Source organism: Gobius niger, assembly GCF_951799975.1.
Source record: "Gobius niger genome assembly, chromosome: 8".
NCBI classification, from domain to species: Eukaryota; Metazoa; Chordata; class Actinopteri; order Gobiiformes; family Gobiidae; genus Gobius; species Gobius niger.
The window spans coordinates 11,406,357-11,432,414 of NC_136859.1; the positions used below are offsets into that span (position 1 = coordinate 11,406,357).

At 40.6% G+C, this 26,058-nt stretch overlaps 2 protein-coding genes across 3 annotated transcripts; both read left to right on the forward strand.

The window, feature by feature from the left end:
- Window positions 1–216: 216 nt before the first annotated feature.
- arhgef5 (Rho guanine nucleotide exchange factor (GEF) 5) lies at window positions 217–16,537 on the forward strand. 2 transcript variants are annotated; one of them, XM_079562104.1, is made up of 14 exons: window positions 217–2,747; window positions 5,017–5,062; window positions 5,539–5,588; window positions 6,311–6,678; window positions 8,685–8,845; window positions 9,744–9,896; window positions 11,560–11,689; window positions 11,854–11,928; window positions 12,036–12,125; window positions 12,217–12,359; window positions 12,483–12,626; window positions 14,019–14,089; window positions 15,176–15,280; window positions 15,942–16,537. In XM_079562104.1, exons 1-14 carry the CDS (start codon window positions 458–460, stop codon window positions 16,082–16,084), a joined length of 3,969 nt encoding a protein of 1,322 aa, XP_079418230.1. In that variant the 5' UTR covers window positions 217–457; the 3' UTR covers window positions 16,085–16,537. The 2 variants fall into 2 exon arrangements, with proteins under 2 accessions (XP_079418230.1, XP_079418231.1); XM_079562105.1 differs by having other exon boundaries at window positions 217–2,135.
- Window positions 16,538–17,448: 911 nt separating this feature from the next.
- LOC306967203 (gamma-aminobutyric acid receptor-associated protein-like 1) lies at window positions 17,449–21,241 on the forward strand. Its single transcript, XM_079562124.1, has 5 exons — window positions 17,449–17,635; window positions 18,966–19,055; window positions 19,142–19,220; window positions 20,016–20,134; window positions 21,106–21,241. Exons 2-5 carry the CDS (start codon window positions 18,966–18,968, stop codon window positions 21,166–21,168), a joined length of 351 nt encoding a protein of 116 aa, XP_079418250.1. The 5' UTR covers window positions 17,449–17,635; the 3' UTR covers window positions 21,169–21,241.
- The last annotated feature ends 4,817 nt before the right edge of the window (window positions 21,242–26,058 follow it).

Consider the following 26,058-nt stretch of genomic DNA (forward strand, 5'->3'; position numbering starts at 1 on the left):
CAGGGGGCCAAAGACACGGGACGGGGAGAGAGATCACCGGCAAGAAAACCGAAATGTGAGGCCGCTGTCCTACATCGAGAAGGAGAATGAGAAGGAGGGGGACCGAGGGATGGGGAAGGGGGACACTTTTCCAAGAGGTGCCAGGAATCATGCACCGATCATGCTGGCAATGGGAGCAGAGAGGGAGGAGACGAGGAGACGGAAAGAGGGTAAAGAGAGGGATAGAGATAGAGAGAGGGACAGAGACAGAGACAGGGCGCGGGACAGGCCCAAAGATAGGGAGGACCATAGAAGTAAAGGCACAGATCAGAGCAGAGGAACCAGAGATGAGAGAGAGCGGGAAAGATATCGCGAGGCTGAGGACAGGAGGAGGGTGGGGGATGACCCGAGAGACAGGTACGGAACGAGAAAGAATGAAAAGCAAACTGCAGATCGGGGGCCAAGCAGGCCACCGAGGATGTCCTCGCTAGAGCGCAGGGGGGATAGAGAGATGTACTATGGCAAGGCAGAAAGGAAAGTGGGAAGGAGGGACACAAGAAGCGAAGGAGAGATAGATGAAAGACAACGGAGGAGGGACAGAGTGCAGAAAAAAGAAGAGATAAACCATCAGAACAGCAGGAGCGAAGGGGACACCTGCACTAAGACAGACAGGGAAAGGAGGGAATACCGGGATCAAGAGAGGTACAGAGACAGAGACAATAGGCACAGAAATAAGGAAGATAGATATAGAGACAGTAGGGAGACAGAAAGGACAGCGCGGGATAGAGGGGAGGACAGGCCTAGAAAAAGAAGCGAAGACGACAGAAGAAGAGATGACACATACAGGAAAAGGGACTATGACGAGACAAGGACAAAGGATAGACCCAGAGATCAAGACAGCCAAACACAGAGTAGGCCGACACCAAAAGTGCCCCCAAGAGCACCCCCAAGAGCACCCCCAAGAGTACCTCCAAGAGCCCAGAGCAGCGGGGAGTGGAGTAGTGACATGGATGGAGAGGCAAAAGTACAGACAGAAAGAGATGAGAGGGAGAGACAGAAAGAAAGAGAGATGAAAAAAGAGAGGAAGATGTGGTTGGAGCCCCAAAGAGATCCGACCAGCAGAGACGCTGGCTTAGCAGGAGTGGATAGTGAGAATAGAAAGGAGAAAAGGATCATTGAGGGCTGTAGCAGTGAGGAGACAGTGGAGATGAATGTAGATGGGGAGTTAGAATGGTCTAACGAGAAAGATGGGTACAGAAGTAGTCCTGGGGATTCAGAGGAAAACACTGGAGACAGTGAGGGAGGAAGCGACGTGGGTTGGACAGTAGAAAGAGAGCAGATCGTGTCTGGAGAGGACGGGCTCGTGACAGGATCCAGCGGCGATGAGGATTTTAAGGACTGTGTGGAGTTTTGGGATGAAGAAAGAGACACAGATGACACTGTAGATGAAGAGGACTTTTCCGATGAGCCGGGAAGAGACACTCCGCCAAAGTTTGTCTTCTGTGTGATCGGTCAAGCTTTACCAGGACAGTCGCAGGCTGATGATGAAACAGCTGAGACCGTTCCATTAGCGAGAAATGCCTTGGAGCCTGAATATGATGAAGTTAGAGAGATTGTGGAGATTCCTGCTTCAGATGATACATTTGTTATGGATGGCGAAAAAATGAGAAGCCATTCCTATCCCGAGTTTGGTACTGTTAAAAGAGACTCCCAGACAGAGAGACTGCTTCTTCAATGGAGGGAGCAAGCTCAAAACGATGAGGAAACGATGCTTTCCCCTGTCCCGAGTAACCCATACGGCGATGTGCCCATTCAACTGCCCTCTGAGCAAATCCAGTCGACTTTAGAGAGGAGAAGCTCTGGCGGGATGACTCCGGAGGAAGAGGAGGCCATCCGCATCCGAATGAGCGGCGCTTGGAGCGTGTCTGAAGAAACAAAGCGGCATTCGCAAGCCCCTCACCTTAAATGGGCCAAGAATGTAGTGCGGGAGATCTTGGGACAGTCCGATGAGAATATCGACAACGCTGAACCGGAGGAGGATGAAGCGGCGAGGCGTAGTCCGGAGATTCCTCAGATTATAACTGATGATGTGAAGTCAGAAGATGAGCTGGAGGAAGATGAGGATGAGAAGTCTTTGGAGATGGAAGGGTTGAGAGGTATGGCAAGTTTAAGTCAGGCTGACATGCATGCTGGTTTGGGGACTGCTATGCATGGTGACACACCCGCACACACCCACACATTCGTCGGTACGGAGGAGCACCGGGCGACCCCTCCTGTGCATGTGGATGAGGGGGTGACACTTAGCGGGAATGAGCTTACAAACGTTGACAAGACGAGCAGTGACGCAGAAATGGAGATGTATTTGACAGTTAGTAATGAGCTGTACAAGCCTAACAGCTGCCCGAGCCTTAACTACGACTCGGACGTCCCGGTAAGCGAGGGTTCAGAGGGGGCCGTGAGCTCCACAGAGGAGGGGGGAGGGAAAGAGGAACAGGCAAAGGAGGCAGAGGATGCTGAGAAAGAGGACGATGTGGAAAATAAAGTGATAGACGAAGTGGACGAGAAGAGAGGGAGGACAGGGGCCATGCTCACGAACAGCTGCAGTTTTCGAGATCTGGGCTCGGAGGCGCGTTTAAGGAGAAGGGGGATCCGTAAAACCACGGAGAGAAGAAAAGAAGACGCGGTAAAGGAAGAGCCAGAAGACGAAGAGGAGAAGGAGAAGGAAGGTGTGGGGAGAGATCGCAGACCCAGAGTATTCTCAACATCAGGTAAAACCTATAGGACAGTGGACGCTGTTTGTCTGGTGATAGTATCCCACTGTAAAAAATCAAATGTTGACTTTAAAGGTCCTATACTGGGCTGTAATTGGTCTTTTACTTCATCTAATCTATAGCACTAGCATCAGTACAGTATTTCATGTTAATACAAAAAAAGGACACAAACTTTGTGCACAAAATGCCTGGACTTGGGGATGAAACAGTTGAATTAAAGTTAAAAACAATTGGCAGCGATTAGAAAGGAAGGCTTTCTAGTGACGGCATCAGCAGCAGAGTCCAACAATATGATGCAAGCAAACACAGAAAGTCACAACACCATATATGTTTTCATGAAGTGTAAAAATAAGTCAACATTTCATCTTTTGAGTGCAAAAGATAACTACATTAGAAAATTATGATTTAAGCACATGCATCATATTTTGAGTAGTTTTGAGTTGATTAAATAAATGTGTTTGGTTATTTTGGAATTTCTTTGTTACAGATTTCAATATGTTTTCTTATTTCAAGAAATTGCTGCCTAAAGATACAGTAATTTACATGAAGAAGATTGAAACTAGTCAGGAAAACTTTGCACTAGTCACCGAATTTCAACTAGTCAAAAGTATCCGAACGGGACAGTGGCTCAGCTGGTTGAATGGTCATCTTATAACCAGAGGCTTGGTGTTCAGATCCCAGCTCTAATTCATTCATTCTGACATTGTGTCCTTGTGCAACACAGTCGACACACACTACCTCTGTAAATGTAGTGTGTAAGTGTGAGTGAATAATCGCTGATAGTCAGAGTCACTGGTGCAGATTGGCTGCCACGTTTTATTCAGTCAGCCCCTGGGCCAGGGTTGCTGCAGGTATTAGTGGCCAAATCTGCTTAAAAATATCGGAAAAAACGCCCAGAACCTGCAAACATTCAGTGCAATGTGTTTTCCTACTTTACAGTCACTGTGCTTTTCTGGTGATGCGGGAACGCTCCTGTGTGTTGGTGTTTTTGCTTTCTTGCGAAATTATGTAAAATTAGTGTATTCCAATGTAAGACCCCTTACAATGGAATACACTCATTTTACCTGGTAGCTCCCATCTCTGCAGGGCTGTTAAATGATGTCAGTGTGGCTTCGGAAAAAAAAAGATCAAGGCATTACTCATTGAAAAATAAAAGTATCAAGCACAGATACAGAACCAAAAATATGATATCTTTAGAGACCAAGTTTTGATGCCTGTTGTGCCAGGGACAGTATCAAAGGAAGTTACTCGCTCAAGCAAATGATACACATTATTTTATGGAAGAAATTAACATCATTGCAAATTACAAATGATAGTTATACTTTAGTATCATTCAGGTATTGGTATTGTAAACCAAATATCAGCCTATGATTTATTTTTATGTTATATAGTAAACAATGAAAGAGGAAGCCACTAAATTTAAATGTTAGCTGTGTCCAATTTCATTCTTTCCTAACATTTGTAACATCCTAATTCTTCACAGGGCCGACTTTACACCTTTCACAACTAGGAGGGTAAATTTTCTGGGTCACTGTCAGAGAAATGCTAGAAAACAAGCCTGCATGTTCATGAAGCTTGCTTGTGTTTATCCCACAAATGTCTGAGTTTACAAAATACTAAAGGAGGACAAAACTAACTAACTAATCAGGTACAGTCCCTTTAGGATCAGAATCGGGAAAAATAGGTTACGGTACCCAGCCCTACTCACAACTGGGCTTCAAAAGCCTGTAAAGCCCAATATAAATCCAAACCAGTACTACAGTATTATTAAAACAACATTTTGCTATTCTGTTCTCAATGTTACAGCTTCATGCATGTTTTACAGCCATTTTCTGTGGAACCTAATCTGAAATCACAGTCATGTTGCTGCCTGTGTTCATGAATCACTCACTGAAAAATAATAATCCACGGAATCAGCCCAGTCATCTCCTCCCTGCTGTTTAACACTAAATTGCGTCACATTGTTGGAGTAATACGTAGTGGGAGTAATACGTAGTGGGAGGTGTTTGTAGGACTGGAGGTGGAGAGATTGTATGGGAAATCCACAAATTGAGCTATAAACTCAGGGTTGAATCATTCACACCTGTAGTGTAGACCTGTGACTGACTGAACCCTGATACTGTTGTTCTAATCTTTTATTTATTCATTTTCTATTCATTTTCTATTCTATATATTTCTATATTATTGTCATTGCATTTTTGACATATCTTTTTAAATTTTTCAATTCACTCAAACGTTATGCTGGATAATATCTTGTTACTTTCAGATGATGAGGACGGTCGAAGCAAAAGTTGGGGAGAGTTGGATCTAAGGTAAGGCCCCAATTTATTTATAAGTAAATTGCATACCATTCAAATCTAGTGTATAGCACCTATTGTCAGCATATTGTAAATCTATATCTTTATTTGTTACATGTGAGGGTTAATCACCTAGTTTGATAGATATTGTGTTTGTTTGTTTTAGTAACTTCCACTTGCTGTTCATTTAAAATAATTAGTTTATGGGCTACACTTTATTTTAAAATTGTAATATGTGTAATAACAACTTGCACCTATGTAGTACATACACAATGGAGTAATGTGTATTAGCACTTTGGAGGTACGTAATGTTATAACACAAAAGACCCTTAAGCCCTAACCCTAAGGGTCTTGTGTACCACATTATGTACCTCAAAAGTACTAATACACATTATTCCATTGTGTGATTACTGTACTAAATTTAGTTTGGTTCAATGTATCAAGGTCATGTGAAATAAAGTTTAACTGTAAAATGTACTTATTTCCTGCAGGAGTGTGTTGCATTCAATTGGAAAACGGAAACGAAACTCAAGGTTCTTCAGTAAGTGTCTTTATTCAACCCTTATTTTGATGATAACAATAATAATAATTATTATAACAATACATACAAACATATAGTGCAAACATACATACACTGAAACATATTATTAAATTTATACAGTATATCAGGTTTTTTCGTCTGGAAGGATGTAGTGGGTGTTGATGTTGACCATGATAGATAAGAGTGACTGTGGGCGTCACATTGACGCGTCTTACAGATAATATCTGCCCTGTCCTCATTTGGGAAAAGCATGAAGGGGTTTTCTTGTAATGCGCAGTATTCAACTCTAATGACTTTTTGTGTCTTGTATCTGCCTTTCACTGATTCTTAGATGCTTTAGGAAATGTTCAACAACAACTAAAAAACTATTTCTTATAAATCTGTGTGGTTCTGTGACAGTCTTTGGGACAGTTGTGTTGTGTGTAAAACTATTTCTTATAAATCTGTGTGGTTCTGTGACAGTCTTTGGGACAGTTGTGTTGTGTGTAAAACTATTTCTTATAAATCTGTGTGGTTCTGTGACAGTCTTTGGGACAGTTGTGTTGTGTGTAATGCTCGGTGTGTCTGTGCAGGCCACAGACAGGTTTGTGCAAGTGCTCTGTGTCTAACATCTGCTGCCGCGGTGCATTCCGACAGCTCTGTGTCAAAGGAATGTCAAACTCAAACACTCCGACTTTCTGTTTTCTTTCCCTGTTAATTACTTCTCCGCTGGCTCTTCTCAGATGCGGCGCAGCTCTATCAGCAGTACAGTGAAGCTGCTCAGAACTTCGAGATCCTGCGTCAGGCGCGCTCAGACGTAGTGTCCATTTATGAGAGCTCCTCACCTGCCTCCTCGCCCCCTCCGGCCCGCAGACCTCTCCCCCCTCTACCCGTGCAGCCCCCACACCCTCACTCCCTGTCCCACCACCCCTCGGTGACCAGTGTTCAGAGCTTGCCCTTGCCGAAACCGCCCCGGAGCGAGCGCAGGGCATCCTCTCCGCTCCTCTCCGTCTCCATCGGACAGTCGGCCACTCTGTGGAGGGACCTGCCCGCCGTCAGGAACAGCACGGAGCTACAGGAGCTCAGCGAGGACCAGAGGAAGCTGCAGGAGGTACCGGTCACAGCAGAACACCTTTAAAAGAATATCACTCAAACTTGAGTCATGACTAGAGTGGTGCCATTTCCAAAATCAACACCCCATACAAAAAGATTTTACTTTATTTCGAGTCATGTTGTTTCTTATAGCTTTTCTTTGCTAAAAAATATGGTAGTTTTAATATTTTTCCTTTTTCTTAGCAAAGTAGCTTTAGTTGTGTCATAGTGAGAATAATTATATTTTCTTTTTCAAGTGGTGGATTTATTTTTTCAATGAGTCACAAATTAAAAGTCCAAAGCGAAACTACACAAATCAAGATGACGCACTACCAGTTCAAAGAATCTAAAGGGCCTCTAGTAATAATCACTGTCACGTTCTTTTTCTCGTTTTTTTCCATGACATTAAAATTTAATCTTGATGCATTTTGTAACGAACTGTATTCCAGTATATCTGATTTGACACATGGAGGAAATTGTTTGTGATTCAGTGTCTCCGTTTTCGTGACCAAACAAGTCGAAGTCCTAAAATGGCAACGGCCAAAAAACCCCTTCTAAGAATTTTCCTTACGGTTACAGTAAATACATCCTGGACTTTAGTAACAGATAAGCATTAGTCATTTCCTTCTGAAGTGACAGTTATTTCGTGCAGCTGCAAGACGACTCACAAAGAAAATTATATATAAATCCATATTAGAGTTATTGTGTAACAAAATGACCAAAACATCCGGTCTCCGTGGGTTATGTTCAAACCCAAGTACCCCAGCGCTTTGTGTCACACTTTGAGTCCCACAAATGTTGTAATATAGAGTAGGCAACTTAAACCTCTATTTAATAGGGCTGTGCTCAGGCAGTGTATCGTATCGGCAATATATCGTTACGGAGTACGTGACGTGTATTGTATTATGTAAAATATGTTGGTCTAACCACAGTCCTTCGCACTCTTAATCACTGAAATTAAAGGTTTAGATTGCACACTGAGCTTATTCAGCAAAATAAAAATATTTTTCTCTTAAAGGTGCACTATGCAACTTTTTATGTAAAAAGAAACAGTTCATATTAATACGTATTTAATACGTACCCAGTGGTTAGCATAGTGCCTTTACTTTCCATCCCGGTGGCTTTTTTGATGCTTCAGGTTCAGGATCAATTTTATTTCAGATTTTTGGGGTTTCTAGAATGGAATGTATATGTAACCATGGATACGGTTCAATCAGTTGTGAAACCCTTCAAAACCATTGAACAATCGTCCTATAGGCCCTCAGGAGAGTAAGTTAGGGCGCCATGCTAACCACCCAAGCAACCCGCTGGGTCAATGAAAGGTCAAATACGTATTAATATCAACTTTTTTACATTAAACGTCGCACAGTGTACCTTTAAAATTTTGAATATATCTTGTATAATGGGCACTCTATCGTGATATATATCGTATTGTGAAATTGTTGGCAATACTTAGCTCTACTATTTAATGTTGTGACGCTGATAACCACTCTGTAATAATATGAACATTTACTACAAAAGAAAGATTCATATTTAGGTAGTCTCATTATTAAGGGTCCTTGTACCCCCGGTTAAGAAACACTGGATGATATCATTACAAACATGTGATTCTCTTTCTCTCTAATAATTATAATGAATTGGTTTTATATAGCGCTTTTATGGACACTCAACGATGCTTTACATGGCATTATTCACACCATACTCTGTGGTGATAAGCTACTATTATAGCCACAGCTGCCCTGCGGTAGACTGACGGAAGTGAGGCAACCAATCTGCGCCATCGACCTCTCTGACCACCACCAACCACTCACTCACTCCAACTACATCCAACTACCTGCTTAGCTTCTGAGGTCTGACGGGATCGGGCAGAGAAAAGGAGATTTCACAAATCTGCCTCCTGTGATCTCTTGGTTTTGTTTAAAATCTGCTCTGGGAACACCGGGAAAATAAATAGCAAATGTCACAGAAATAGCCGTCCGATAGATTGTTTCTTGTTGATTGATTCTGAATGCTTGGTTTATCCAGGTGCGTTTCGAGGTGGTGACTTCAGAGGCTTCGTATTGCAGGAGCCTGGACATTGTTGTTGACCACTTTGTGAAATCCAAACAGCTGGGGGGGCTGTTGACCACTCAGGAGAAGAACTGGCTGTTCTCCAGGCTGGCGGACGTACGCGCCATAAGCCACAGGTGAGAAGCACTACAGGGGTTTGGGCTGAGCAATAGGCTATCGTTTTGTTTTGTGTAAGTATTAGGTCTATGCAGGTGAAACTAAAACTACCACAACAGGGTTTCTTCAGGGCATTAAAAAGTCATGAAATTAATTATGCCAAAATTAAAGCCTTAAAAGTCATTAAAAAGCAATAAATCTGATTCAAACTGGCATTAAATCGAAACTTCTTGAGAGATGGAATCCATTCACTGACATTGCTTAACTATTTTTACTGTATAAATTTGTCAAAAACACAAAAAATAACGGTCTTAAAGGGACTATACAGAGTTTTCCTCCCCCTACATGTTCCAGCAATGTCCTAATGTGTAGAATGAGCCCAGATCTATTCACCACAACTGCCTCTAAAATCCAGCACTGTCACTAAAAAAGGTGTTAATTCGGGTCCGAATTGTCCGAAAAGCTTAGTATAGAAGGTCCAGCTACACGTATGACCTGAGGTGGCAGTAGTGAGTATAAAATGGCTAACTTGCATCTAGCCCCTTTAAACTAGGTGCAGTTGTGACACTATCTTTTTCTTGAAGGTTTTTCGTTGTGTCTAATTTGTCATTACTTTGATTTCAAGTTTTGCCAAGATTTTTTGTATTTGTGGCATTAATGATATGGCATTTAGGCATTAAAATTAAAAAGCTTTACATTTTATTTGCTGATGCCTGTAGAAACCCTGCACAACGTTAAACATCTTCTCTGTGAGCACATATGAATTTGTCAAAATCATTTCTTCTTCTTAAAAAGACCTGATTAGACTTAAAGCCATAATAATATCAATATGGCAGGTTTGGCGACTTGTGAATCAGTGAATTGTAGTTACGATAAGGACACTGACGTTACGATAACCATCATTTTTCTGTGTTTCAGCTTCCTGGCAAAGCTGGAGGAGAAAGTTGAATCAGACATTGTGCACTTTACTGTGTGTGGCGTCATCGCTCGTCACTGCCAGAGATTTAAAATGGTGTACGTGCCGTACCTCACCAACCAGTCGTACCAGGACGCGACCTACCAGAGACTCATGTAAGACGCTTCATTTTTTAGCTTTTTATTGTATGTTTTATTACACTATTATTTTTAGCGTTGAAAAATGCCTAATAAATGATGAAACAAAAGCCTCCTAAGACCTGACTGTAACTTAACTGGGAGCGGGACGTCTCCAGCCCGTCTCCATGGCGATGATGACTAGGCAAGGCAAGGCAAATTTATTTATGCAGCACATTTAATGCACAAGGCAACTCAATGTGCCTCACAGCAACACCAAAACACAATAAAACAAGTCAATCAATACAGTCATAAAAATATACAAAATTAGAAATATGGATATGTTAAAACTATATATTAAAAGTAGTTAAAATACCATCAATTGCCATAGGCTGCAGTAAATAAGCATGTTTTCAGTCTGGACTTAAACATATTAAGAGTTGAGGCCTGTCTCACGTCTTCGTTGAGACTGTTCCACAGTTTTGCTGCGTGAAACTGAAAAGCAGCCTCACCGTGTTTAGCGTTGACTTTAGAAACCACCAGGAGACCCGTCCCTGAGGATCTCAAGGCCTGAAATGGTTCACTAAAGGCAGCGAGATTTCAAAATCGAGGTTTAAATAGGTTAGGTCCTCATTCAAATATATTCTTTGATTACCCATTGCAAAAATAGCTTATTCTGCGTCTAGCTTGTATTGCTGGCCACAGTATAATGCAAAATGTTTTGCAGTTAGCGTTTAAAGGGACTATCTGGAGTTTAAAAATGTTCAAACTAATTATTTTCCTACATGTTCCAGCTATGTCCTAATGTGTAGAATGAGCTCAGACCTGTTCACCACAACTGCCTCTAAAATCCTGAACTGTCACTCAAAAAGTTGTTACTTTGGGTCCGAAATGCCGTCATGCAAAAGCTTAATATAGAAGCTGCAGTTACACCTAAGACCTGAGGTAGCAGTTGTGAGCATAAAATGACCAACTTGCATCTAGTCTCTTTAAGTAAATCTCTCATTTTCTTTTCAGGATTTGCCCAAACCTTAAAGCTTCTCAACTTGAGCTTACAAACTATTGGCCAGTGTGATGACTCATTTGAAAGCTAAACTCATCTAACCCTCTTCCTCCTTTTTGGTTGTGTTTTCATCGTGTTTTTGTTGACATATTTTGGTCACATTTCTGTGGCTTGATCACAGTTACATTACACGAAAGTAAGTAAAGTAAGTAATGCGGAGGAAACGTGACCGAAAAGCAATGAAAACATGACAAAAAATGTGATTAAAATGCAACAATAAACAATAACCACGTGACAAAAATGCGCCAAAAACAACTAAAATTTTGTAGGTCTTAGCTTTCAAATTAGACATTAGTGGCTGTAAGCTACAGTCCAGAAGCTTATAGATTTGGGTAAAGCTGAACTGGAGAAAATGTGCTTGGTGCCCTACTTGCTCCAGCAATGTCCTAATGTGTAGAATGAGCCCAGACCTATTCACTGCCGCTAAAAGTCACTCAAAAAGTTGTTAATTCGGTCTGAAGTGCCGTCCTGCACAAGCTTAATATAGAAACTGCAGTTACGCAAAAGACCTGAGGTGGCAGTAGTGAGTATAAAAATGTCAACTTGCATTTAGTTCCTTTAAGGTGTGGGTTAAGGGGTTAAATCGTTTTATCGGCCCCAGTGTGTGAGTAATTCCTTAATGAAATCATTTTTTGTCAGGAATGAGAACCAGGGCTTCAGGCGGATCGTGGAGAAACTGGAGCGGAGCCCCGTGTGTCAGAGACTCCCCCTGCGCTCTTTCCTCGTTCTGCCTTTCCAAAGAATCACACGGATCAAGCTTCTGGTGCAGGTGTGACCAGAACTGCTTTAATCCCATTCTTTCCTAGTATCGTTCTGAATCAGACTCGGGGGGTTAATGTAATTTGGTTTCGCCTACATTCATAATATAACATCAGTGTCATGTGTTTTTTGATTTATGACTCAGTTGCTAACAAGTTCTTCATTTTTATGCAGAACATTGTGAAGAGGACAACTCCAGGGACTCCCCAGGCAACACAAGCAATAAAGGCGTTAAAACTTCTTGAAAAGGTACTTTACCCACAGATCCATTGGTCGGCAGGTCAATCCCAGCTCCCACCAGTGCATACTTTTTGTCCTTGGGCAAGACACTCAACCGGCCTGTCTTTCTCTTGCAGTTAATTCAAGAAGGTAACGACAGCATCACGCAAATGAAAAGCATTGAGTCCCTCGTCTCCCTCAGTGCAAAAGTGGACTTCGAATGCAAGGTAAGTCAGTCTGCTCGGGCCAATACTCAAAATCTCTCCCTTAATCTTAAACTACTTGTTACATTACGACAAAATTGTGTTTGCTTTGCAGACCCTTCCTCTGATCAGTCAGTCTCGGAGGCTGGTGCGTGAAGGAAAAGTCACTGAGCTGATGGATTTCTCACTAAAGGAAACAGAGAGGAGCGTGTATTTGCACTTGTTCAATGACTACTTGCTGCTTTCACTACAAAAAGAGTAAGTCATTTAACTGCTGAATCTTATCATTTGAGCATACAATGTATTTGCAAATGATTTCTGTAGGATTTGTGCTTCTCATCCTCTAACCCTGTCTTCATGTGCGATTTGCTTGCTTGACAGAGGTGGGAGGTTCACTGTGATCGACACCTCCCCAGTGTCGGAGCTCAGAGCAGAGAACTGCAGAGTCAAACTGCACTCTCTCCAGAAGAACCTTTTCAGACTGCACATGTCCCGCAAAGCCCTGCTGGTGCGGACAGACACACAGTGAGTACAGAACTTTCCCAGGGAGTGGTCCCTCAGAATCTCAGTCAAATTGAGGTATTGCTGCCTTTTAAAGTTTAGTTATGTCTCATTATGCAAAACAAAAGAAAAAGAAGAATATTTAGTTAGCAACTTCTATTACAGTTTAAAGGGATATTTCAGGATTTTTGACGTAGGGCCTCATTTCCTAGTTATCCAGAGTGTTGCTGGTACCTGGAGATATTTTGTAATTCATGCAGTTCTTATGTTTGAAGAGTTTCGTGGTGCTAGGCTAATGCAAGGCTAGCGCATTTCTATGGTATCAGCTAGCCTGCATTAAAAACAGTCTGACCCGCTCCACAGTGCACCTGAGGCAAATCATTATAACGCCAGACTAACCATATAAATGTCTGTGTCGATAGAATACTTTTTTGGAATATAACTGACCTTGCATCACATGAATGATCGCATTTTGAGGGACTATTTTCTAGCAGATCACTCCGCCGCTGCATAGCTTATACAAACACGAAGCAGATGCTGCTCAAATATAAGGTATTTTAAATGCAAAATGGTTAAAATTATTCTATCGACAGACATTTATATGGTTAGTCTGGCGTTATCAGTGATTTGCCTCAGGTGCACTGTGGAGCGGGTCAGACTGTTTTTAATGCAGGCTAGCTGATACCATAGACATGCACTAGCCTAGCGCCACTAAGCTCTTCTGGACTGCATGAATTACAAAAAAAATATCTCCAGGTACCAGCAACACTCTGGATAACTAGGAAATGAGGCCCTATGTCAAAAATCCTGAAATATCCCTTTAACGTTCCTGACAAACCTTGTACTTTTGAACTTTTTAAGCCTTTTTTTTTCAATAGACAGTTATCCTGTTTTAGCAGCTTCCTTGTTTAGTAATTGATTGTAGAATAGGCAGCCTAAATCAACAGGAAAATATGGAAATTATCTTATTTGGAGAAACTTAACTCTAACTGGGTCACGGGGCAGCAGTCTGAGCTGCCTGGATCGCTCTGCACCAGCCCCTACTTGTTAGAAAATGTTATCTTCCTCTTTTGTTAACCTCTAGGCCTGGCGGATCTAAACAGAGCATTCTTATTTTGTTTTCTGTCCTGTGAAACATCTTATTCTCAAATATAACCTAGTCCAGTTAATGCCTATTTGGAAACCTTTACTGTAATGTTATCAGGCAGAAAAAACTAAGTGAACATATCTATATTGATGCGACTTTATAGACTACTGATAACGGAGAGAGAGTCACATTGATCAAGAAAAGATTACAGACAGTACTTTAAATATTATTGTTAGAATAAAAAGTGGGGAATATTAAAACTCCTCTCTAATGTTCTTGCACATGTTACTCGGGTAAATGTAATTGATTACTGCCCCCTTTCTGCACAGGAGTGATAAGCTACGATGGATATCTGCCCTGTCCCGCCCACATTCAGAAGTCGACTTTTCAGCCGCACAAGGTCAGAATGACAAATATGTTTTTCATTATTTACTTATTCATTTGTCTATTGCTGAATCAACAATATTCTATCCATAAAAAAAATATCTGTTTCTGTATTCCATGTATTTGTACGGTTTGGTCAAGCAATATCTATAGAAAATCCGATTTTTTAATAACAAACAATGAGAGAGGAAGTCACAAAATTGCAATGCTAGTCGTGTTTCTATGTTCCTCGAGTTCCTAACATATTTGTAGCGTCACAATTCTTCACAGGGACAAGTTTGTCAGCAACTTACAACGTGCAGGGTCACTTTTCAGGGTCACTTTCACAGAAATTGTGAAAGAACTTGCAGGCTAGAAAACTAGCCTGCAAGTTCATAAAATTGTTCCAAATGCCTTAAAAATTAGATCCCACAAATGTCTGAGTGTACAATATACTAAAGGATAAAGCAAATCTTGTTCCATTACTAGAAAAAAAAACAGGTATAGTGCCTTTAACCCACCACAAATATCTATATATATATATATAATAGTAGAACATTATCATATAACTATGTTCAGATCAACCTGATTAATTTGCATTAAAAAGTTGCATTTCACCATCAACAAAACTCAACGAAGGTTAAGTGTGACTGGTTTTGTTTAATTGCTGCTTTGAAAAATCCCTGCTGTAACAACCTCCTTATCTTTATTTATTTAAGTTAGATAAAGAGACTTTTAATGGCATAATGATCCATAAAATAACGTGTTGCAAACATGAGCGCCGCACCATTGTTAAACTGAAGCAAAAGACAAACAATTCCCACAAGTGGCTGATTATTTGTCTTTTCAGAAACAATTGAGAGTAAAAATTAGAAAAATACTTGACTGAATCTAGTGGAAAAGGTGGCTTTAACCGAGAATAACTGAAGACCAAACATAGCAACCCCTCACTTTAAAGCAAGACTTCTGTGCAAATGTTTTATTCTTGATTTAGGTCAAAGAACAGGTAAAGGTAGCAGCCGATAGCCTAGTGGTTAAGGCTGCTGCACATATGGCGGCACACTGCTCTGTCTTCAGTGTTGTGGGTTTGAGTCTGGAGTCTCATTTCTGTATGTTTGTGCAGACTTTCCACAGATGCAGTGCATACGAGCTATTGTCGGCCAGCAGCCCGACGAGCTGTCCCTAGAGAAAGCTGACATTGTATTAGTTCACCAACAGAGCAGCGACCGTAAGTGGATTCAATATTTAATTTGTAATATTTATTCATATTTATTCAGCAAATATATTTCAACATCACATCATCATCCTCGTCACAATGACAAGTTCAAGGGTTGTATTTCGCATAATTGCAAAGGCCATGCTGCAGTTATTTTTCCCAAAACAAAATATAGGGACAACTTTTCTCTCTATGGGTCCTATGTATTAATCCTGCAGTTCTCACCTCTACAAACCAGCTCTAAAATACATATGATTCAGCAATTCATATTTCAGTATCTTCTCAAATGCTTTGTCTCCTGAACTTGTTAAATTGTGCTCTAAATCCACAATCTAATCGCTATTGCAATACTAGTGCGGAAAATCCCATTAAGATACAGTATTCTTCCAAAATTGTTCAGCCCTATTCAGCTCACCTCATGTTTTATGTGCATTGTCCCTCTGATAAATAAATACTTTTATATCAGAATGGGTTTTATTTCCATTGTCAGTGAAGGTACATTCACAATCTAACCTTTCTTGTGGTGCAATTGTGAAACATCAAACATAAAGTAGTAATAAATAAATAATAAGTCTATAAGGGCATGCGAAATAGGATACAAAATTAACAAGAGATATTAGAGAGAGAGAATGTATGTCGCTGTTAAAACTGAAGCTGTTTTTTTGTGCTGCAGATTGGGTAGAGGGGACCAGGCTTTCGGACAGACATCGCGGCTGGGTGCCTGAGTCACATTTGGAGACCATCAGTAACTCCGAAATCCGAAAACGAAACCTTTCCGACGCGCTCAAACTCACCACTGCTACAGCCCAAGTCTGAGACCACAAGTCTGAGACCGAACTGGGGAAGTCCACAATCACTGCCCACTTTGAAATGCTGGAGATCATTTTAAAAACTTCAAATACAAGTTTAAGTCTGAACTCTGCAGAGAAATGTACCACGTGGACTTCTGTCGTAATGAGGCTGTTAATCTCATTCGATTTACTTGTGAAACAAATTCGCCTCGGAGCAAATAATGAACTGTCGAGACACGTCCCAAAGAGATCAACAAGCCTTCATGTGACTTTCGTACAGCTTTAGATTGCATGTGTCCTCATAAGTGAGGAAAATTTGAACAAATGTGTATAATACTGTGTTTTAAGGGTTGTTTTTAATGCAGACCGATTGTGTATAATGGATAGGACAATACGACCAAAGATGTACATCTTAATCTTTTACGGTTGCATGTTGGAGATTTGAGATTAAAAACAGACATATTTTCAATGTTGTACAGACCAGCTGAGCATTCCAGTAAATTAAAGACTAATGAAATACTAACACTGTGCACAATTATGACTTTCTTTTCCTGGCAAATCATTGTCTATGTGAGAGCTACACAGAAAAAAATGTACTTGTGCCAAAGGCTATTTTAATGGCAAGATTATGGGACATGTTGCTAAGTGAGTGAACCAGTTTGGCCCAGTAAAATATATAAGTTCTTAATACAAAATTCAAGTAACAAAATATATGATGCAGTCAGGCCTAATAATTTTTTTTAATAAAGTTCATAAAATACATGCTATTGACATTGTTGGATGCTTTGTCAGAAATCTTTAGAAGCCTTTTTAATCTGACTTGATAATATCGACATAAAAAGTATGCATATGAATGGTGATAAGATCAAATGTTTGTAAACACAAGTCAAAATATGGGAAAGTTTTGCAACATATGTCATGGATTCTGTGTTCAAGTTCAAGTTTATTATCAAATGCAGTAGCTACCAGAAGCAATGAAAAGCGCTTTGCCCTGGAACTCTCTCCCCTGAACAAGAAAACGAATCTACAAAAATATCTAAACAATGATAAGATACAGCATGTGCTCATTTGCCATGCCATGGAGCAAGGGAAAAAAAAGGAAAAACGCGTTACGCACGTATCTCCAAATGCTGATACGTGACAATGGGCGTATCCAGGGTTGCTCGTTTGTTTGGCACACTTTTACGAGCTCACTATACGCTAAAACACCTGTCACTCATGAAAACTAGGGCGAGGTCAACAATACATTGACATCAGCATTAGCCAATAGGCTTGTGACAGGACTGCTTGGCGCGCCTTGATTGGTTCGTGAGTCCAGGCTGGAGGAATTCCTGGTCTCTGATTGGCCGCAGCTGAGACGGGGCGGGTCTTGTGGGGTTTGTTGTTGTTTTCGTGGAGCGCTGACAGAAGAACTGGAGCAGTCGACATCTTTTCAAGGCGCACGGGAATACTCGTCCGCTATGTGGACATTTTAGGCCACAATATTGAATATTTTCTTCAATTACTGGTTAGAGAAAGCACCCGGGACCAGATTGTGTTGTGATTTTGTCTTTAGCATCGTTTCCCGTCTTTAAAGGTGAGTAAGAACGTTTTGTTCGTGCAGAAGAAGTGGGCCCCTTTTCTTTTCTTGGCATTGTCTGCGCTGGCTAGCGTCAGCGCAAACCGACGATTCCATAAAACATCCGCAAAGAAAAATTACATGACGACATCCACATGAGATGGATGTTTTTTGCTGCCAAACGCTGTTACAGTTAGTGTAGTTTATCTGGCTAATATGTTGTTAATGTAACGGCATGTGCAGCGTTGCTGTTGTTTCCACAGTGACGTGGCTTTTGTAATCGCTCCTGCTAACCCCTGAAATAAAGACTTTTAAAGACAGCCAAGATGTTTCTTTTTACGGTCTTAAAACCTGGAATTCCCCGCAGTCAGATCAGTAGATTGTTAACAACCAGTTAACTACTCAATTTGCATAACACATGATACTTTTGATTATTGCCCCTTTTAGAAAACGCTTTGAGAATTTCACAGTTAGTGGAACGATTAGGGGTCAAGTAACAAGTATAGCAACCAGTTTATGTTTTGCCTATTTCTGAGATGTTGTAAGAGGCGTGGCTTGACCGTAACCGCTGGGGCCAGGGCATATCTTCTGCTGCTGCTGGGAGGCTGCAGTGTGTGGATCATGTTATAGACTTTAAAGTAACACCAAAGGGCATTGCACAACCTCTGCAGGCTATAAATTGAACTCCAAGTCCATGTTCTCTCCTACAGTCTTTCTTGATTTTAGTGAGCTTGTTTTCGTTGCTGACTTAGTGGAGTTTGTTGACTTTTCCCCTTTTCTTACCTTATGTCTGGTTTTATCCCTGGATATTTCTAGTTTGGTCCTATTGTAGACCTTGCAGTTGTAACAATGATGTAGACTTGTTGTTTACCAATAATAAGTCTTGCTTTAGACACTAGCTTCCATTCGGCCCTGAAGGTGCTTGGAATAACACATTTGTTATACAGGGTTTCTGGTGGAAAAAGGTTTGAGAATCGCTCGACTAGGACAGTGAAAAACAAATATCCTTCTGCTATATTTTGGCAATGTGCTAAAACGTGATTTCAAAAGCGATTTTAATCGTTTTTGCCAAAGAGAATTTACCTTACAAGAATAAACTTCAAATGTAGTGTACCATTTTACACCTTACACTTTTAACTGGTTTCTTGTCTCAGATTATGTTATAATTGTGCATAAGTTCTCTAGTGTTGCCTACTTTTCCACTCGTTGACTTGTTCTAGAATAACTATGTTTTGTTGCTAACTCATTAAGTCTCTACTTACTGTATATGTTGCTTTTCATCTGTACTACTACTGTAACATCATAGCTCCTGATCAAACCAACAATTTGGTTGTTTTTCTTGTCTCAGATGAGCAGTCATTACCAGCGCTCTGTGCCTCTTGAGGTGAGAAGAGCAGAGGGAGAGAGAGTCAGGGCCAAGCATCCCGACAAAATACCAGTGAGTATCAAACACGACCTCGACAACTCCATAAAGTATTACTTATTTAAAAGTTTAACATGTTTATGTGTTTATGTTTTATTCAGATCATTGTTGAGCGGGCACCCAGGTCCCGAGCACCAGAACTGGACAAAAAGAAGTATTTAGTGCCCTCAGATTTAACAGGTAAGATAAGTATGACACTTTTCTGTCTACATCTACTATCGGCCTCTTGTATGTTATATGTTTTACACTACTGTTCAAAAGTTTTACATTTCTCTTTTTTTGCCCTTTATTTTTTCAATGAGGATAACATTAAATTAATCAGAAATACAGTCTAGACATTGTTAATGTTGTGGATGCCTGTTCTAGCTGGGAACGGGTGATTTTTTATTGGAATACATAGGTCTGCAGAGGCGCATATATCTTTTCACAGAGTAGTCATCTGGTCTTCATTGTTTCAAATGAATTTAAATATTGTATTTTTATGTATTTATCTCACAATTTTCTTTCTTTGTTAAACCCCTTTCTCGGTCTTTCTTACATGTCTGTAACTAAAGACATTTTTGCTCAGTGATCAAGAAAAGCAGCGTTTAACAATTAGGACTTTCTTTTGCTAATCTACTGCAAGACGAGCCATTTCATTCAGTTTTATTTATGCTAAACTTCAAACCCTGAAGGTCCATCAAATGTCAATAATAAGCAAGAAAAACAACTTTAAAACAACAGAAATATGTAAAGTATACACAAACGGTCTGCTACAAAAGGACATTTCAAAGCCGGTTAATTCAATAAAAGTTGTACAAATGTGTGTTTACAGTAATTCTCTTTATAGTCCTCCCATAGACACCGTGACCCTTTTCTCCTTTTAGTAGTGTTTCTTTTCCCCCTTTAGAAGTGTTTCTGTTCCTCCTTTGGTAAAATGAATCTACATATTATATTCTGACCTCTCCATGGCCGTTTCCCAATCTTTCCTTTCAGTGGGACAGTTGTGTTTCTTGATACGTCAGCGTGTGTCTTTGAGGCCAGAGGAGGCGCTGTTCTTCTTTGTCAACAACTCCCTGCCTCCCTCCAGCTCTCCCCTGTCTGCAGTATATGAGGTAACACACCCGTCCTCCTCAAAAAGCTTACATGAGAATCAAATAGATAATGGGTACATTTGCGAAAGCAGCAATTATGTGATAAGTGTTAATAATGATGGAAGTAAATCTTAGTTTGAAACATAAATTGTAAACCAAATTTGTATCTACATTAGGTATTAAAAAATGATTCCCGCTTTAATCTTTAATCATCACATCATATTATTTTGACCTCACTCTTGTATCTTGTAGTGAAGGCCAAAAAACTTGCCACTCCGGAGCTTGTATCGCTCTTCCTGAAGCAGATTGCTTCGAAACACTGCGTCGGAGCCTCTTTCAGTAACACCTGGTCATGTAACTGTCTCGAAAACTGCTTCATTCTGTAAGTTGCGTATCGTGTCTCAAAGCGGGTCATCTGCTCCGAGCGTCTCACTGTGCTGCCTTTAGCGGCGAGGCGCTAAACAGCGGAGGTTTCCTCGTCCATATAGTGATGTAAGTCATTAGTCATAGATAAATAAATGTCCTGTATTTCCCCCATTTCCCATTTTACTGCGTTCATGTGGCGAAAGTGGCCATGGGCCGGCCAGAATACATTTAGTGTTTTCTTATTCTTTACAAAGTCCTGCTTTTGAACAGTTACAAAAGCAGGCGTGGGGCTGATCCGGCGAGGGAAACGTAAGGAGCGTCATCTACTGAAAATAGTGCCAAAATTAGCTCTGACTGAATGAAGTAAAAAGATCGCGCATTGATGTCCTGCCTTTGAGCTCCGTGAAGCACAGACCCACGTTACAAAGAAAATGACTCTTTTTTATCAGCCTATGACTGATTTGATCATTCAAACATCGATATCAGGCTGCAAATAATAAAACTGCCACATGTCTGTTTGAAACTTCTCTTCCACATGATTGTGTTGGTGCCTCAGTCGTGTTTATGAGAAGTCACGATAATGAAGTTTGCTTACTCTGCTCAGAGTTGTTCCTTGTGTGTTGTAGGAGCACCATGAAGACGACTTATTCCTCTACATGACCTACAGCAACGAGAGCGTCTACGGCTGAAGGTTCAGACTAAGAACGAGGCTTGGCATAGACCTATCTGCTCCCTGGCCGCTTTTGCTAATAGGATTCAAAATCACACAACACTACAATCAACGATATTTTACCCACACAATTGATGTTAAAATTACGTCTTCTGTGTATGATAAGCTATAACTTTATATATAATTCCTTTTTGTTAATTTAGTTTTTTTTAGTTTGATTCCCTTAAGGTCCTTTCTGAGTTAGCATGTTCACCCTTGGTACTCTGGGACCCAAAAACATGCACAATAGGCTCATGCTTCAACAAGGATATTACTGCATGCTAAGCTTTTACTAAATTATTCATTATTTTGCTTTTTTTAATACATTGGCAGGACGTTTACAACCACAGCACTTAAAATCAGCTTACTTAAAAGCTAAGAGCTTTCTGAAAGTTAAATGTAACTGCATCTGGCCAGTATGTGGATAGTGTTGATGCCAAGTCTGAAGAGGAAGAGAAGACGAGAGACAGAAGGAGCGATGTGACTGTGTGGAGCTCTTTGCAACGCTAAACACCTTTATTATTTTCTATATTAATCCCTATACGTTACTTCATTAAAGATGGCTAAATGGTTGGGTTTACATGTGTCAGTATTTCTGGGGTGGAGCATGATTTGTGTTAGTACTATTTTTGTTGTTGTTGATTTCTTATTAACAGAGGTGGGTCGAGGAGCCAACATATTTACTGAAGTACCAGTAAAAAAGTACAATGAGTGTAAAAATGCGATTCATGTTTCAGTAGTTTTTTCAGTAGTGACATAAATGGATGAAAAACAAAACTAAAATCAAGTAAGAGTACAGATACTTTATTTTAATATTACTCAAGTAGAAGTAAAGAGTACTGGATGAAAAAACAACTTACAGTACAGTTAGTTGAAAAAGCTACTTGAGTATATGTACTTGAGTAAATATATCAGAGTACTACCCACCTCTGCTTATTAATAATAAAAATGGACGCACATAATGCAAGACAAGCACAGTAAAAGTTATCAAAAATGTTATGGATAAAAAACAGCTCTCGTCTTTCTCAGTCGTCTGTATTTAATGCACAAAGTATTTTTTTGTAAATTATTGTAAACATTTGTTGAAAATAAACATGAAAATGTCAAATACAGTGTTTTTCATTTTGCAGATAACATTACAACAACAATCTTACTTTTCACTGATATGGGGAAATCTAAACTAGTAGACAGATTTATTAGAAATTCAAACACAGCAAAAAGTAATCTAGAAATATGTAGAATTTTCTTTTGCTAATCTACTGCAAGACGAGCCATTTCATTCAGTTTTATTTATGCTAAACATCAAACCCTGAAGGTCCATCAAATGTCAATAACAAGCAAGAAAAACAACTTCAAAACAACAGAAATATGTAAAGTATACATAAACGGTCTGCTACAAAAGGACATTTCAAAGCCGGTTAATTCAATAAAAGTTGTACAAATGTGTGTTTGCAGTAATTCTCTTTATAGTCCTCCCATAGACACCGTGACCCTTTTCTCCTTTTAGTAGTGTTTCTGTTCCCCCTTTAGTAGTGTTTCTGTTCCTCCTTTGGTAAAATGAATCTACATATTATATTCTGACCTCTCCATGGCCGTTTCCCAATCTTTCCTTTCAGTGGGACAGTTGTGTTTCTTGATACGTCAGCGTGTGTCTTTGAGGCCAGAGGAGGCGCTGCTCTTCTTTGTCAACAACTCCCTGCCTCCCTCCAGCTCTCCCCTGTCTGCAGTATATGAGGTAACACACCCGTCCTCCTCAAAAAGCTTACATGAGAATCAAATAGATAATGGGTTAGTTGTTAGTTAGTTGAAAACGTTACTTGAGTATATGTACTTGAGTAAATATATCAGAGTACTACCCACCTCTGCTTATTAATAATAAAAATGGACGCACATAATGCAAGACAAGCACAGTAAAAGTTATCAAAAATGTTATGGATAAAAAACAGCTCTCGTCTTTCTCAGTCATCTGTATTTAATGCACAAAGTATTTTTTTGTAAATTATTGTAAACATTTGTTGAAAATAAACATGAAAATGTCAAATACAGCGTTTTTCATTTTGCAGATAACATTACAACAACAATCTTACTTTTGACTGATATGGGGAAATCTAAACTAGTAGACAGATTTATTAGAAATTCAAACACAGCAAAAAGTAATCTAGAAATATGTAGAATTTTCTTGAAATAAGACAAATTGTCCTTTAGATGACATGATAACAATCTTACTTTTGATAGATATGGGACAAGACCAAATAGTTGGTTGAATAAAGCAGGATAAGAGACGTTAGGTGAAGATACAGGAGCAAAAACAACTTGGACAACTTAAAGCGCTGCTTCATCGTCACTGATGTTGTTCCTCATAGGAAGGTTCACGCTCTCCAGTTCCAGTTCTGTTGGAGGGCAGAAAATAATATCATGAATAGAATAAACACTGCGTAATATAAAATGATTCAACTGTTTTAGGTGCATCAAACCTTGGGAGGTCACAAGGGTCACAAGGGTGATTTGGAGTCAAACATGCATGTATTTTGTGGCATAGGCACACACTGAGCTGCATATGACAAGGGTTCCATAGGTTTTTCTTTCATTAATTGTGAACCATAGTTTTACACCAGTGAAATGGCAGTTTTTAATCAAGAAAAGTTCAAATATTCACGTTCAACACCAGTGGCTCTCAACAGGTACAGCACAATCACCCTGGGCTGGCAAGCTGCTTAAAATATAATGTAAAATATTGTCTTTTCCGGAAAAAAAATGTTGAAATAAGCCAAAGAAGCTGATGATAAAAACAAACTAACAAATTACTAACTAACTGTTACCATGCAATCACACTGTAGGCCTACTAATGGGCCATGATTCATGTCTCATTAGGTGTGTTCGAGATGAGCCAGACGGACGCAGTTTTGACATCCGACTGCAGACGCACGGTGCATGCCGGTTAGATTTCTGTCCGACTTGCTCCAGACGGGCTCTGCTGTCACGGGCATGTGGGGCACGGAAAGATCGTGAGACCCCAACGAGAGCAGCCGACTTGATCAGCCGCTGCATCTCTCCAGAGGCAACTGCAGCGGCTCCACGGCCCCGTGCATGACGGGAAAACGCCCACCTGTCCGCGGCTCACGCTCAGGTGATTGGATACGAGTCTGCTGTGATCACAAACGTGCTCCTCGCCCCCTCCCCTCTCCTCTTTAGATCTGAACAAATAAACTATGACTGAAACTATTAAAGTTATGCATCGCCCCCTAAAATAGAGCTCATGTTTGATGCTCTTACAGAACAACTAATGATTTAAAAGGACGTGTTTTATCTCACAAACTTGAACAAACAAACAAATGGGAAAGTTTTCTCTGATGAAGAATGATGTCTCTGGAGTAAAGGAAACAGAGCAGGAGGTGAATGACTTTTATTTAAGATAAACTTTAAATGAACGCGATATCTGAACGAGACGCTGCGTGATCTGAGGCCACTCTCGTTGTTCTCTGCATGTGGAGCGGTCGGATGGGCTTCAGACTTTTTTCTCCGCCCCCGTTGCGCCGGCTACTCTCGCCGATCATCCAGGCGAGCCGCAACGGCATCTTAAACACACCTATCATCAGTACAGTACAGTACGTATCACCTGGCCTGGAGGCGTCGCTACTGGGTCAAGGGTGTGACCTCTGCCTATTGACACCGCGCTCAGACCTAGAGCCGCGAGCTTCCATTCACTCCCTGTGCTGCCTGGCGACCGGAAAGAAGCCTCCGGAAATCCACAGGAGAGCAGCGACATACGGGCGGCTGGAGCGGAGCCTAGCGTTAAAAAAATTTCAACGCTATCAAATATAGAGCCATTTCCGGCGGCGGCCACCAACCACAGAACAAGATCTGACAAACACCTGTGAGTAATTGGCTCTTGCGCAAAAGCTGCGTCTCAAACCCACCTCCACGCGCTCCTGCACAAGGGGGGCTGGTGAAGGAAGTAGACTAGAGCAGGCTTCCGCTTGGTGTGAGCCCGGTGTCAAGAAGGTAATCAGGGCGGGATGTGCCGCACCAGTGAGGAGAAACAGCTACATAAAGACTTAAAGGAATAGGCCACCGTTTTTACATACTGAGATATGTTGTTACCTTAGCTTTGACGAGTTCTTTAGGACCTGTCTGGTCTTCACCTGTGCCTTCAATCACGTAAACACAGCGCACGGCGTTAGCAATTAGCCTCTCCCTCTCTCCACTATAGTTCCAAAACACGTTTTCCCTATTTAAATATGGTTACGTGAAGTGTTCCACTACAAACTATAATTACACAAAATTTAACAATGTGGATTTTCTAAGCGGATAAAAGGGGGAACTATATTGTAAGGCGTAATAATACCAGGAGTAGTTCGAAATCTGCGCAGTAATCTTCACTTTACTGTGCGGATGCCAAACTACTCCTGGTATTCCTACGCCTTACGTTATAGTTGTATGTAAAAAGTATGTAAAAACGGTGGCCTATTCCTTTAAAGGATCTGTATCATGCTATTTTAGCCATTCCAAAGTTAAGTATAGGCATTTATAATAATACATAATAATAATAAATTTTATTTGTAATGCACTTTTCATTCAGAGAATCTCAGAGTGCAACAAGATAACACACACATTAAAAACATCAACAATTATAAGCTCTCTTAAAAAGGAAAGTTTTCAATTTAGCTTTAAAAAAAGTCCAGGTTTTTTGTTTCTCTCAGCTCCACGGGGAGGCTGTTCCAAAGCCTTGGGGCAGCAGAACAAAAGGCTCTGTCCCCCATGGTTCGGCGTTTGGTTGGAGGAACATGGAGGTGGAGGCTACTGGATGACCTGACGGTGCGGTTGGAGGGTTCCCGTGATATGAGTTCTTGCAGGTATTGTGGAGCGTGAC

Bases quoted from the DNA above. Each gene is read 5' to 3' on its own strand.
- arhgef5 (XM_079562104.1), top strand. From the start codon at position 458: ATGTCCTCGCTAGAGCGCAGGGGGGATAGAGAGATGTACTATGGCAAG. The intron at 8,846-9,743 runs GTGAGAAGCACT...TCTGTGTTTCAG, and splicing joins GTACGCGCCATAAGCCACAG to CTTCCTGGCAAAGCTGGAGG. The intron at 14,090-15,175 runs GTCAGAATGACA...ATGTTTGTGCAG, and splicing joins CGACTTTTCAGCCGCACAAG to ACTTTCCACAGATGCAGTGC.
- LOC306967203 (XM_079562124.1), top strand. From the start codon at position 18,966: ATGAGCAGTCATTACCAGCGCTCTGTGCCTCTTGAGGTGAGAAGAGCA. The intron at 19,221-20,015 runs GTAAGATAAGTA...CTTTCCTTTCAG, and splicing joins AGTGCCCTCAGATTTAACAG to TGGGACAGTTGTGTTTCTTG. The intron at 20,135-21,105 runs GTAACACACCCG...TGTGTGTTGTAG, and splicing joins CCCTGTCTGCAGTATATGAG to GAGCACCATGAAGACGACTT.